General features: G+C 40.0%; 1 protein-coding gene across 3 annotated transcripts in view; it reads right to left on the bottom strand.

The window, feature by feature from the left end:
- Positions 1-14,620, bottom strand: part of PER3 (period circadian regulator 3) — a 64,198-nt gene that overhangs the window by 10,452 nt on the left and 39,126 nt on the right. For all 3 annotated transcript variants that reach the window (XM_060013544.2, XM_060013551.2, XM_060013559.1), the window contains 3 exons: positions 9,991-10,233; positions 8,983-9,653; positions 7,494-7,605 (listed from right to left, as the gene is read on the bottom strand). In XM_060013544.2, the coding sequence (XP_059869527.1) occupies positions 7,494-7,605; positions 8,983-9,653; positions 9,991-10,233 (1,026 nt within the window). The remainder of the gene's footprint in view (positions 1-7,493; positions 7,606-8,982; positions 9,654-9,990; positions 10,234-14,620) is intronic.

Below are 14,620 nucleotides of genomic sequence, written 5' to 3'. Positions count from 1 at the left end.
GGGCACTTACATTGTTTCCATATCTTGACTACTGTAACTAATGCTGTGATGAACAGAGGGATACATATATCTTTTTGAATTAGCGTTTTCATTTTCTTTGGCTAAATACCCAGAAGTGGAATAGCTGGATCATATTGCAGTTCTATTAATTTTTTGAGGAGTCTCTATATGTTTTCCATAGCAGCAACACCAATTTACGTTCCCACCCACAGTGTATGAAGGTTTTCTTTCCTTCACGTCCATACCAATACTTGTTATTTCTTGCCTTTTTGATAACAGCCATTCTAATGGATATGAGGTGATAATCTCTTTGTGGTTTTGAACTGCAGTTCCTAATAATTAGTGATGTTAAACATCCTTTCATGTGCTTGTTGGCCAACTACATGTCTTCTTTGGAAAAATGTCTATTCAGCTCCTCTGCCCGTTTTTTAATCGGGTTGTGTTTTTTTGTTGTTGAGTTGTATGAGTTCTTTATATATTTTGGATATTAACCCCTTATGACTTGCAAATATCTTCTCGCATACAGTAGGTTGTCTTTTCATTTTGTTAATGCTGTGCAGAAGCTTTTGTTTCCACTGAGGAGATATATTAGCAGAAAGATATCGCTAAGACTGATGTCAAAGAGTGTACTGCATGTTTTCATCTAGGAGTTGTATGGTTTCGGGTCTTACATTCAAGTCTTTAATTCATTTTGAGTTAATTTTTGTGCATGCTGTGAGACAGGGGTCTAGTTTCCATTTTTTGTATGTGGCTGTCCTGTTTTCCCAATGGCATTTACTTAAGAGATTATCCTTTCTCCATTGTATGTTCTTTGCTCCTATGTCATAAATTAATTGTCCATATATGTGTGGGTTTATTTCTGGGCTCTGAATTCTGTTCCACTGAGCTATGTATCTGTTTTTCTGCCAATACCATGCTGTTTTGATTACTACAGTTTTGTGATATAGCTTGAACTCAGGGAGTGTGATACCTCCAGCTTTGTTCTTTCTTCTCAGGATTACTTTGGCTATTTGAGGTCTTTTGTGGTTCCATATACATTTAAAAATTTTTTGCTCTATTTCTGTGAAAAATGCCCTTGGGATTTTGATAGGGATTGTACTGAATCTGTAGATTGCTTTAGGTAGTATGTACATTTTAACAATGTTAGCTCTTCTAATCCTTGAGCATGGAACATCTTTTCATTTATTTCCATCTTCTTCAATTTCTTATATTTTTCAGTATGCAGGTCTTTCACCTCTTTTTGTTAAATTCATTCCTAGATATTTTATTCTTTTTGTTGTGACTGTGGGATTTTCTTAATTTCTCTTTCTCCTCATTTTTAGTGTATAGAAACACAACAGGTTTCTGTACGTTGATTTTGTACCCTGCAAATTTATTATATTCATTTATTATTTCTAGTAGTTTTTTTTTGTGTGGAGTCTTTAGGGTTTTCTCTATATAAAATCATATCATCCGCAAATCGTGTTAGTTTTCCTTCTTTTACAATTTGGATGCCTTCTGTTTCTTTTTCTTGCCTAACTGCTCTGCCTAGGACTTCCAATAGTATGTTGAGTAAGAGTGGTGAGAGTTGGCATCCTTGTCTTCTTCCAGATCTTAGAAGGATAGCTTTCAGCTTTTCACCACTGAGTATGATGTTAGTTGTGGGTCTGTCATACATGGTCTTTACTATGTTGAGGTATGTTCCTACTATACCCATTTTATAGAGAGTTTTTAAAAATTATAAATAGATATTGAATCTTGTCAAATGTTTTTTCCGCATCTCTTGAGATGATCATCTGATTTTTATCCTTCTTTCTGTTAATCACACTGTGTCACATTGACTGATCTGTGGATGCTGAACCATCCTTGCATCCCTGGAATAAATCACACTTGATCATGATGTATGATCCTTTAAATGTATTTGCTAACCTTTTTTTTTTTTTAGCCTAATTTTATTTTATTATTATTTATTTATTTATTTATTTTTGCGGTACACGGGCCTTTCACTGTCGTGGCCTCTCCCGTCGCGGAGCACAGGCTCCGGACGCGCAGGCGCAGTGGCCATGGCTCACAGGCCCAGCCACTCTGCGGCATGTGGGATCCTCCCAGACCGGGGCACGAACCCGCGTCCCCTGCATTGGCAGGCGGATTCGCAACCACTGCGCCACCAGGGAAGCCCTGCTAACCTTTTTTCAGGATTTTTACATTTAGGTTCATCAGAGATATTGGCCTGTAATTTTCTTTTTTTGTGTGGTGTCCTTGTCCAGTTTTGGCATCAGGCAATGATGGCCTTGTAAAATGAGTTGGAAAGTGTTTCCCCCTCTTCAGTTTTTTTGGAAGAGTTTTGAAAAGCATAGGTATTAAACTTTCTTTGAATGTTTGGGAGAATTCACCTGTGAAGTTGTCCGGTCCTTGACTTCTGTTTTTTTGGGACGTCTTTGATTACTGTTTCATTCTCTTTACTAGTAATCAATCTATCAAGATTTTCCATTTCTTCATGATTCAGTCTTATAAAGCTGTATGATTCTAAGAATTTGCCCATTTCTTCTAGGTTGTCCAGGTAGTTGGCATGTAGCTGTTCACAATATACTCGTCTAATCCTCTGTGTTTCTATGGTATCATATTTCTCCTCTTTCACTTCTGGTTTTATTAGAGCTTTATCCCTTTGTTTCTTAGTGAGTCTAGCTAAAGGTTTGTCAATTTTGTGTCTATTTCATTTCTTCCCTGATCTTTATGTCCTTCCTTCTACTGACTGGGCTTCGTTTGTTCTTCTTTTTCCAATTCCTTTCGGTGTAAAGTTAGACTGTTTGATATTTTTCTTGTTTCTTGAGGTAGGCCTGGATTGCTATAAACTTTCTTCTTAGTATTGTTTTTGCTGCATCCCATAGGCTTTGACATGTTGTATTGTCATTTGTCTTCAGGTATTTTTTGATTTCTTCTTTGATTTCTTCATTGACTCAGTAGTTGTTCAGTAGCATGTTGTTCAGTCTCTACATATTTGTGAGTTTTCCAGCTTTCTTCTCATAGTTGATTTGTAGTTTCACACCATTGTGATTAGAAAAAATGCATGATATAATTTCCATCTTCTTAAATGCACTGAGACTTGTTTTGTGTGCCAACAGATGATCTATCCCTGAGAAAGTTCTATGTGGACTTGAGAAGAATGTGTATTCTGCTGCATTTGAATTGACTATACAAATCCATGAATCCACCTGGTCTAATGTTTCATTTAAGGCCACTGTTTCCTTGTTCACAGGACATCTATTCATTGATGTAAGAGGAGTTTTAAAGTCCCCTACTATTATTGTGTTGCTGCAAATTTCTCTTTTTAGGTCTGTTAATAATTGCTTTGTATATTTTAATGCTCCTATGCTAGGTGCATAAATATTAATAACTGTTATATCTTCCTGATGACTTGTCCCCTTCATCATTATATAATGTCCATCTTGTCTCTTGTTACCTTTTTTGGCTTGAAGTCTATTTTCTCTGATATATGTATGGCTATACCACTTTCTTTTGGCTGCCATCTGCTTGGAGTATCATCTTCCATCCCTTCTTTTGTGTCTATGTTTGTCTGTTGAGCTGAGATGGGTCTCCTGGAGGCCGTGTATAGTTGGGTCTTGTTTTGTAATCCATCCAGCCACTCTGTGTCTTTTGATTGATGAATTCAACTCATTTACACTTATGGTGATTATTGGCAAATGAGGACTTAGTACTGCCTTTTAATCTTTTGTTTTCTGGTTGCTCTATTTCCCCATTGTTTCTTTTCCTTGTGTTTCTGTCTGCCATTTTGGTTTGGTGGTTTTGTATGATGTTTTTCTCAGGTTTTTTTTTTTATGTTTCGTGTCTCTGCTCTAGATTTATGTTATGTGGTTACCATGAGGTTTGCATAAAATAGCTCATAGATAAAATAGTCCTTTTTATGCTGAGAGCACCTTATCTCCATTTACCTATACAGGTCTGTCCTTTTCATCTTCCCCTTTTATGTACTAGTTGTCATAAATTATCCCTTTTTAAGTTGTGAGTTTGTTACCAAATTGAAGTAGCTATAGTTATTTTTGCTGCTTTCCTTCTTTTTAACTTTTATGCTGTAATAATGTATTTAAAAACCTATTCTGACTGAGTTGTGATTTTTCTGCTTCTATTTTACCTAACTCAAGGTTTTGTGTACTTTTACCTTTTCATTTCAGGCAGAAGAGCTCCTTTGAACATTTCTTGTAAGGCAGGTCTAGTGGTGATGAACTTCCTCAGCTTTTGTTTGTCTGGGAAAGCCTTATTTCTCTTTCGTATCTGAAGGGTAACTTTGCTGGATAGAGTATTCTTGGCTGACAGATTTTATATTTCAGTATTTTGAGAATGTCACTCCACTCCCTCTTGGCCTAGAGTGTTTCTGCTGAGAAAACTGCTGATAGCCTAATGGGGGTTCCTTTGCAGGTTATCATCCTTTTTCCCCTGGCTGCCTTTAAAATTCTTTCTTTGCCATTGACTTTTGACAGTCATGGAGAAGAAGGTCTTTTTGTGTTGAGGTAATTAGGTGTTCTCTTAGCTTCATGGACTTGTATATCCAGTTCCTTCCCCATGCTCGGGAAGTTCCCACTTATTATTTCTTTATATTCTCTATTTATCCTTAATTTTTGCCATTTTAATTGCAATGTGCCTTCGTGTGGTCCTCTTTGGGATTCTCTGTTCTTCTTGGACTTGGATATGTTTCCTTTCCCAGGTTAGGGATATATTCAGCTATTATATCTTCAAATATGTTCTCTGCCCCTTTCTCTCTCTCTTCTCTTTCTGGAACCTCAAAAATGTGAATGTTAGTATGCCTGGTGTTGTGCCAGATGTCTCACACTGTCCTCACATCTTTTTATTCTTTTTCCTGTTCATCTTCAGTGATTTCCACTACTCTGTCTTCCACCTCACTGGTCCATTCCTCTGTACCATTTTGTCTACTGTTGATTCCTTCTAGTGTATTTTTCATTTCAATGATTGTATTCTTCACCTCTGTTTGGTTGTTCTTTATATTTTCTAACTGCTAAAAACTTCTAATTTCTCTCTCTGTTCATCCATTCTTCTTCTGAGTTCTCTGATCATCTTTACAAACATTACCTTGAGCTCTTTCTTCGGCAGATGGACTATCTCCGCTTCACTTAGCTCTTCTGGGGTTTAAATCTTATTCCTTTGCTTGGAACATGTTCCTCTGTTGCCTCATTTTGCCTAACTTGCTGTTTTTATTTCTGTGTATCTGGTAGGTTGGTTGCTGGTGTGTGGGCTAGGTCCACAGGCTACGGGGCTGTGGTTGTCCTGGGGTTGGTGTTCGCCCACTGTTGGGTGAGGCTGGTTCCAAGGCTAGAACAGGCTCATTGGTGGCTGGGATAGGGGATTCTGGGTCTGGTGCGTGCCCTCTGGTAGGTGGAGCTAAGTCCCAGGGTCTCTGCATGCAGGGGCCTGGGTGTCCCAGATCTAGTGCCTGCCCAGTGGTGTGTAGAGTCTGGTCCTTGGCCCTCTGGTGGGCAGGGCTGTGTCCAGGGGAAGGTGTGGGCTCAGGGGGTCTTAAGGCTGACTGTCTGCTGTTGGGTGGGGCTGTGTCCCTGCCAGTTAGTTGCTTGGCCTGAGGTGTCCCAGTCCTGGTGCCTTAGGGCTGGGGGTGGGGTGGAGCTGGGTCCTGTGGCTAATAAGCTACAACAAGGATTCCCAAATGGCACTTGCCAGCAACAGAGTCCATGTGGCAGAACGAGCTCCCAGAAATGGCTGTCACCATGCCTATGTCCCCAGGGGTGAGCTCCAATTAACTGCTTCCTGCCTCTTGGGGAGACTCTCCAAGATCAGCATGTGGGTCTGACCCAGGCTCCTTTCAGATTACTGCTTCTGCCCTGGGTCCTGGAGTGGGTGAGATTCTGCGTGAGCCTTTTAAGAATGGAGTCCCTATTTTCCACAGCCCTCTGGCTCTCCCAAAAGTAAGCACCACTGGGCTTCAAAGCCAAAAGTTCTTGGGGCTCATCTTCCTGGAGTAGAACCCCCAGGCTGGGGGGCCCAATGTGGGACTCAGACTTTTTGCTCCTTGGGGAGAAGCTTGCAATTGTAATTATTCTTCCATATGTGGGTCACCCACCCAGTGTATGGGTCTTGCCTATACTGTGACTCCCCACCACCTACCCATCTCATGGTTCCTTCTTTAAATCTTTAGTTGTAGAAGATCTTTTGCAGTAGGTTCTGGTCTTTTTCATCGACGGGTGTTCTGTAAATAGTGGCAATTCTGGTGTGCCTATTAGAGGAGGTGAGCTCACACCATGTATAAAAAGTAACTAAAAACGGATCACAGACTTAGCTATATAGAAGCTTAATCTCTAAAATTTCCAAGAGAAAACAGGAGACTATCTTAGTTACTTCTAGTTAGGCAAGGACTTCTTTAAAAAGGACATAAAAGGCACAACTTACAAAAGAAAAAACTGATAAACTGAACTTCACCAAAATTTAAAAACATTTGCTCTTCAAAACGAAGATAAAAATAAAAGATCAAAAAAAAGGGCAAGGCACACAACAGGGAAGAAATTTTTGCAAAACAAGTATGTGATAACAGACTTGTATCCAGAATGTATACAGAACTCTTACTCCTCAATAAGAAAACAAACCACCCCCCCAAAACAAGCAACAGATGTGAACACATATGAATGGCAAATAAGTACACAAGAAGACAGCCATCACCATTAATCAACAGTCAATAAAACCACAATGAGGTACCACTGTGTATACACTGGAATGGCTAAAATTTAAATGATGGACAATACCCAGTGTTGGGCAGGATGCACTGCAATTGGAGCTCTCATATGTGGCTGATAGGAATGCAAACGGTACAGCCGCTTTGGAAAACAGTTGGCAGTTCCTTATAAAGTTAACCGTATACTTACCATGTGACCTAGCGATTTCACTCTGAGGTATTTACCCAAGAAAAATGAAAACATATGTCCACAAAAAGACTCATACACTAATGTTCACAGCAGCATTATTCATAATAGCCCCAAACTGGGAACAACCGAATAACCATCAACTGATGAACTGCTATCCATACAATGTAATTCCACTTGGCAATAAAAAGGAACAAATTACTGATATACACAATAAGGATGAATCTCAACAGCACTATGCTGACACAAAAGACTGTAAACTGGATGAGTCGATCTATATGAAGTTATAGAAAGAGCAGCATTAAAGTGACAGAAAGCAGACCAGTGCTTGCCAGGAGGTGGAGGATCAGGGCGGCAGACAGACTGCGAATGGTCACAGTCTGGAAACGTTCTATATGGTGACGGTGGCGGCGGTTACACGAATGTAGACAAGTTGTGAGAATTCTTGATTTGCACCCCTAAATTTGGTGAATTTATTGTATGTAAATATACCCCAATAAAGCTTACAAAAAGAAAAAAAATACTTTACTTTCACGCCAGGACCAGAACCAGACGGCCTGTTACCTAGTCACCTCCGGACCACAGAGTGAAGGATGTGTCATTTTGATCCACTACCTGCTGCTGCAGAACCAGCTCCCGGCGGAGAAGCCTCATGCAGTGACACTGTAGACAGTTCACTGGTAGTAAAATGATCGTTCTTATTCTCATTGTTGAGACTGACAGGTTGCTAGAAAATAAGGACACAAGAAAAGATTTGAACATCTCAAGCATCCTGTTACAAAATAACTGGCAGATCTTCAACTTCACATGTTAAACAGAAAAAAAGGTATATACATAACCGAGAAGTAAAACATTTCCAGCCTGCCCCCAGGAATGTGGTCAAAGTTCCTTTATTTATAACATTAAAGATACTACTGCTTTTTGAGCACCTATTACATTCCAGGAACCTTACAGGTATGTGCTTTATTATTATTTTTTGTCATTCAGAACACATATATTGAACACTTTATATGTTCTAAGAATTGTTCAAAACACTAATAATATAATAGTGAACAAAACCATGTTCCAGCTATCCTGAGCTTATACTGCATGGGGAGAAGGGCTATATAAATATTACTTAACTTAGTCCTCAGAAAAAACCATGAAGTCTTAATCTTTCCATTTTTCAAATAAGAAAACAAAGGCATAGAAAGGTTAAATATCTTGTGTAAGCTAAGCCACCTAACCTGTGGCAGAGCCGGGATTGGAAGCCAGGTCTGATTCCGTAGCCCAGGCTTTGCCTTAGGTTTCTAGCAAGTGTACTAATATCAGGCTTTCAAAATCGAGCATACTTTCATGATTTGGATCATCAGATTCTGAACATTTGTTTAAAATCATTATTACACCTTGAAGGGAAGACTGAAGAAAAACTTTGCGTAAATATTCACGCTTGTCTTGGATCCTATACCTAAGTATAGGAAAGTCTTATCCCAAAGTGTAACCTGACAAGTAAATCTGAGAATGCCATTTTAGGTAAAGAGATGAAAAGTTAAAGGAAAGTGACCAAAAATTTTTCATTTTAAAAAATGACATGTGTAAGTATAAAACTATATAAACTGACTACTTTACTGATAATTAATGACAAAAATGAGCTCCTACCCACTCCATACAGACCTGGTGTCCTACAACTGTGTCTGAAAAAGTAAAATTGCTCAATTCATGTCTTATCAGTATGGCTTGTTCCTGTCTAACTAGCCCATAACCCCAGTTGTAAGTAAGAAAACACATTTTATAGGCAATGCACACTTAAGTTTAATACCTGGATATCAAATTTTAAAGCAGAGGGGAAATCCAGTTCACAAAGAAAATCTGAAAGACAGCACTTTGGGGAAAACCCTGCCAAGTATGTAAGAACTCAGGACACAGCAGATTCTTTCACTGCAGCTTTTTAAATGGAGTCTGAAGGATATACTGCATGTTTCTGCAGAACAAAGTCTCAACCTCAGCTGTAATACAGTTACCCATCTAGGCCATTAGTCTTGAGCCTCAGCGCAAAAACCTTAATTTTAATAAGAGGACGCACATTTATTTTCTCTCTTGTGTGTTGAAAGTTAGTGTCACTTACATACTCAGCTTCTGGGGATGCACAGGATCTGGGCCTGTCCTCCTGCAGCAGGTCGAGCTGGAGCGGGGAGCTGCTCTTTGAGTTGATGAGGGGGTGCCCTTCATTCTGGGTCCCCCACTTTCCCTCGCCGCTCCTTTGGCTGATGGCTGAAGATGGTGGGCCTGGATTTGGAGGCACTGCTGATACCGAGGCAGGTATTTCAGAAGAGCCTGCTGCTCCCAAGAATGGATATGGGGAGAATGGTGGTAACAAGAGAGGACAGATAGGGGCGTCATGCAGGAAGATGTTCATAAAAGTATCTAAGCAAGCAGAGGGCAGAGCTGGGAAAGACTGCAAGCCATTGGGGAAAGGCGGCTCAGGCAGACTCTGCAACGCAGTTTCTGAGGCTGCACGTTCTCTCCCCAGGGAGGTCATGGTTGGGAGGGGAAGGGCTTGGACGAGGCAAGGTGCCTGGCTGGGAACCACCACTGCAGCCTGGAGCAATGGGCCAGAGGCATAAGGAGAGGAGGTGGAGGAAGGGCACCAGGGCTGTCCATCCTGGGTCTCTCCTACGAGGTGGGGACAGAAGTCATCCTTAGTGCCCTTGCTGTCCGACCACATGAGCAGCTTCTTACGCTTGTGCTTCTCCTTCCTGCAACCAGCGGATCGGGTAGGCTTGGAAGCAGAATCTCCTGAAGGGTAAAGAGGAAGGCGTGTTACAGAAAACTAAGCCAGAACGGAAGAGAAGGACAATGTTGATAGATAATTCTAAGTAGATTTTACAAGGAATAAACATTGGCCGATAGTAACTATGTCCACTGCAGGGATGACAGAAAATAGCTCTGAAAAGATGAACAAGATCCTGGGTAAAAGCTGTTGCTATAAAATAAACTTATTTCAGTATCTCTCAATCAGTTTCTTACAAGCAAAACTCCTATACTCCACGCCGTATCTCCCAGTACTCACGTATGATTTATAAATTTGACAACTATGTTGATAAAGGGAATATATTTTCAAAATTTTAACTACCTTGAACATCTGAATATGTAGGTTTGCTCCTGCTTTCTTGCTGAAGATAGGAGCCGTAGGGCGATGACAGAATCCTGTCCCGGAACTGATCCACATAACTCGGCTCTTCCTTCTGCGTGTGGGCTGACAGCACAGCTTTTGTGAGCCCTGTGTGTTTAAACTGTTCTGAGGCCAGTGCAGCTGGGTGTGTGCTGAGGGTCCAGGGCTCACAGGGCAGGGTGCCAAGCTCTGCTGGACTCAATTCTGATGAAGTGGAGGAAGACAGATTTAACTTTAACTCCTACCAGTTATTTTGCATTTATTTACTTTCACTAATTTAGTTATCTTTCAAGAAATGTTTACAATCATTACAACGGCTGGAACATAAAACCTTCATCAATCTAGCAGATAAATTTTTAATTTTTCTGCCTTTCTTTATACTCCTTGTACACTTGTATATATGTTTTAGAGTTGTAATACTCAAGGTACATACTTATTTAAATCTTGCTTTCATTGTAAATATTTTCTATCTCCCTGAATTCTCCAAGAAATTGTTATGTTTGGATTTATTTTTCTTAATATGTAATATACCCACGTGGTTCAAAAATCAGCATGTATTAGAAAGACATTTACTAGCTTCTCCCTATCCCTGTACACAATCTGCCTAGTTCTCATTTATTCTCCCCACAGAAAACCATTTCTTTTATTTCCTTATATATCTGCCTACTTTCTTTACACATCTATAAATAAGCATGAATACAGATTCTTATTCTTCACCTCCATGTTTACCCAAACGGCATATAATCTTGTACACTAGCCTGCAATGTGTTTTTTCATTTAACAATATCCCTTTTATCAGTGCATCACATATGATGTATTTATGACTTTTTTTGTTTTGTTTTGTTTTGTTTTTTTTGCGGTACGCGGGCCTCTCACTGTTGTGGCCTCTCCCGCTGCGGAGCACAGGCTCTGGACGTGCAGGCTCAGCGGCCATGGCTCACGGGCCCAGCCGCTCCGCGGCATGTGGGATCTTCCTGGACTGGGGCACGAACCCGTGTCCCCTGCATCGGCAGGCGGACTCTCAACCACTGCGCCACCAGGGAAGCCCTATTTATGACTTTTTACTAAAGTAAGCATCTGTATATGGATGCTGAGTTGCTTCTAAACATTACTTCTTCCAGGTACAAAAGACTTTATGGTGGACACTGGTGGGTTCTCCCAGTGTCCATTCCACCTCTCCCCTGCTGTGTGGTACTGAGGTGTGGGTGGGCATGCCCCCATCCTGCTTCCAGAAACAGGCACTGACTAGTGTAAGTCAACACAGCGGAAGTAAGTCAACACTTTGGATTTTGGCCAAGATGGAGGAACAGGGACTAGACTGACCTTCCCATCTGAAACAACCAGGAAGGGACTAAATATATGAAACAATAAGTTCCAAGACACTGAACATCAGGTAACAAAGGAGAGTGACTCTTAAGGGATGGAAAACAAGGTGAGCCCCACATCTGCCTAGCTTACTGCCTTGAGAGTTTCTGAGGAGCAAGGTGGGGAAACCAGGTGAGCCTTGTGGGATCCCTGAGAGCAGAGGCAGAGCTGAGAGTCTGGGGAGGCCACGGTGGCTGGAGTTTTCAGGAAGAGAAATGTAGAGGACAGCTACACAGAGAGGACTCCAGACAGCTGCAGGGACCCCAGAGTCCTCACCAGTGCACAGATGGGAGGAAAAAAATCACCTGAAAGAATCAGATCGAAGCTCACACCACCTGGAGAACAGGGCTCACTCCCAACAGCCAGACTAGAAAAACCTCATAATCCCCGGGCATTGGGTAGAATGCTCTGAAGGGTCTTGCCTCAGTAGCAGAGAAGAATTAGGCCTACCCTACACTGCTCTGGTCCAGCCTAACCAATTTTAAAAGCAGAGCCTGAAAAGACCAATCTGTTTCCACATTGCTTAACTGGGTCCCAGAATAAAGCTCAATGGTGCTCACAGCAATACAGAAATATTCAGCACCCAATCACAGTATCTGGCATCCAATCAAAGACTAGGCATGCAAAGAAGCAGGAAAATACAACCCACAATAAGGAGAAAAATTAGTCAAGCAAAACCAACCCTGGGCTGGCAGAGATGTTAGAATTGGCAGATAGAACGTTAATAGTTTTATACTGTATTCCATAGAGCCACAGGGAAGATTAAATATGTGATATAAAGATATGGAAGATATATTAAAAAACATCCAAACAGAACTTCTGCAATGAAAACTAAAATATGTGAGTTGGAAAATATACTGAATGGAAATAACAACAGATTAGATATTGTAATAGAAAATACTAGTGAACCTGAAGACACAGCAACAGAGACTGTCCCAAAATGAAACAAAGACCTAAAAAATTGAAAAAGACTTAAATGAACAGAGAATCAGTGGACTGTGAGACAACTTCAAGCAACCTATATACCTATAACTTGAGTCCCAGAAAAAGAGGAAACAGAAAAAATATTTTAAAAATAACGGAAAACATTCTTTTCTATTTGATGGAAACTCTAAACCTACAAATCCAAGAAGCTCAATGAACTCCAAGCACAAAAAACATGAAGAACACTACATCATGGACATCACAAATTCTTTTTTAAAAAATTAATTAATTAATTAATTTTTGGCTGTGTTGGGTCTTCGTTGCTGTGCGTGGGCTTTCTCTAGTTGCGGTGAGCGGGGGGCTACTCTTCACCGCAGTGCGCGGGCTTCTCATTGAGGTGGCTTCTCTTGTTGCAGAGCACGGGCTCTAGGTGCGCGGGCTTCAGCAGCTGTGGCACGTGGGCTTCAGTAGTTCTGGCACACAGGCTCAGTAGTTGTGGCTCATGGGCTCTAGAGCGCAGGTTCAGTAGTTGTGGCACACAGGCTTAGCTGCTCCACGGCATGTGGGATCTTTCTGGACCAGGGATCAAACCCATGTCCCCTGCACTGGCAGGCAGATTCTTAACCACTGCACCATGAGGGAGGTCCCTCAAATTCTTTAAATTAATGATGAGGAGAAAATCTTACAAGTAGCCAGAAAAAAGACATGCAAACAGTACATATGACAGCAGACTTCCTGTCAGAAACAATGCAAATGAGAAGACAGTGGGGCAGCATCTTTAAGGTACTGAAAGATAAACACTGTCAACCTAGAATTCTACGCTCTGATAAAATGTCTTTAAAACAAGAAGGTGAAATAAAGACATTTTCAGACATACAAAAATGGGAAGAATTCATCATCAGTAGACCTGTACTACAAGAGACAGAAAAGGAATACCCTCAGGCAGAAGGAGAGTGATATCAGATGAATCTACGTAAAGGAATGAAAAGCACTGGAAGAGATAACTACAGGGGTAAACATTTAAACCTCTTTCAAAGATAATAACTATGTAAGTAAGCATAATAACAATGTAGTGTGGGATTTCTAACATATGTAGAAATATATGCCAATAGACAAAGGCCAAAGGGGGGAACTGGAAGTATAGTACTTTAAGTTTCTTATACTATGCATTAAATGGTATAATATCTCTAGAAGGTAGACTGGCAAAAATTAAATATATACATCATAAACTCTAAGCAACCACTAAAATAAAGCCCACGTTAAATACCAAGACATACATAGGTTAAAAGTAAAGGGTGGAAAAAGATATAACATGTTAACACTAATCGAAAATAAAAAAAGAACGCTGGAGTGAATATAGTAACATAAGACAAAGTATATTTTAGAGCAAAGAATAGACAAAGGATAAGAAGGTCATTTCACAATGATAAAAGGATAAATTCATCAAAAGGACACAGCAATTCTAAACATTTATGCACAAAGTAAGAAAGCTTCAAAAGGCACGAAGCAAAAACTGATAAAATGGCAAGGAGAAATAGACAAGCCCACAATTACAGCCAGAGACTTCAACACTCCTCCTGAGGTACAGCAAGGATTCAGAAAACTGGGGGATAGAGAAGACTTGAACAAGACTATCAACCAACCTGACCTAGTTCACACACTGGGCAGAATAAACATCCTTTCCAAGTGCATACAGAACATTTACCAAGATAGACCATATACAGACCATAAAACAAGCCTCAATAAATTTAAAAGAATTCAAGTTTTGTATTTTCTCTGACCAAAATGGGATTAAATTAGAAATCAATAACATAAAGAGGTCTGGAAAATCTCTAAATATGCTTTCTAAATAATATATGATGAGATATATATATATATGACATTGGTGATAATGTAAATGATTTCAGAGAAGATATAAAAAGGGATATTAGGCAGCATTTGAACATGATGAAAATGAAATGAAATACATCAAAATGTGTGAAATGCAGCTGAGAGTAAAAGAAAAATTTACACTAAAATCCACTAGGGAAGAAATATCTGAAATCAATGACTTCAGCTTCCATCTTAAGAAACTGGAAAAACAAGAGCAAGGTAAAACAAAAGTAAGCAGAAGAAAGGAAATAAGAAAGATTAGAGTAAAAATATGTTAAGTATTGTAGAAAACAGAAAAATAATAAAGAGAGAAAATCAATAAAATTTTAAGCTGGCTCTTTGCAGAGAACAGTAAAATTGATTAAACTCTAGCAAGACTGATGAGGAAAAAAAGAGCAGATATAAGTTACCAATTTCAGAAATGATAGAG

Source organism: Delphinus delphis, chromosome 1 (genome assembly GCF_949987515.2).
Source record: "Delphinus delphis chromosome 1, mDelDel1.2, whole genome shotgun sequence".
Taxonomy (NCBI): domain Eukaryota; kingdom Metazoa; phylum Chordata; class Mammalia; order Artiodactyla; family Delphinidae; genus Delphinus; species Delphinus delphis.
The sequence above is the reverse complement of the archived record's forward strand: the minus strand, read 5'-3'. Positions and strand labels throughout refer to the sequence as shown.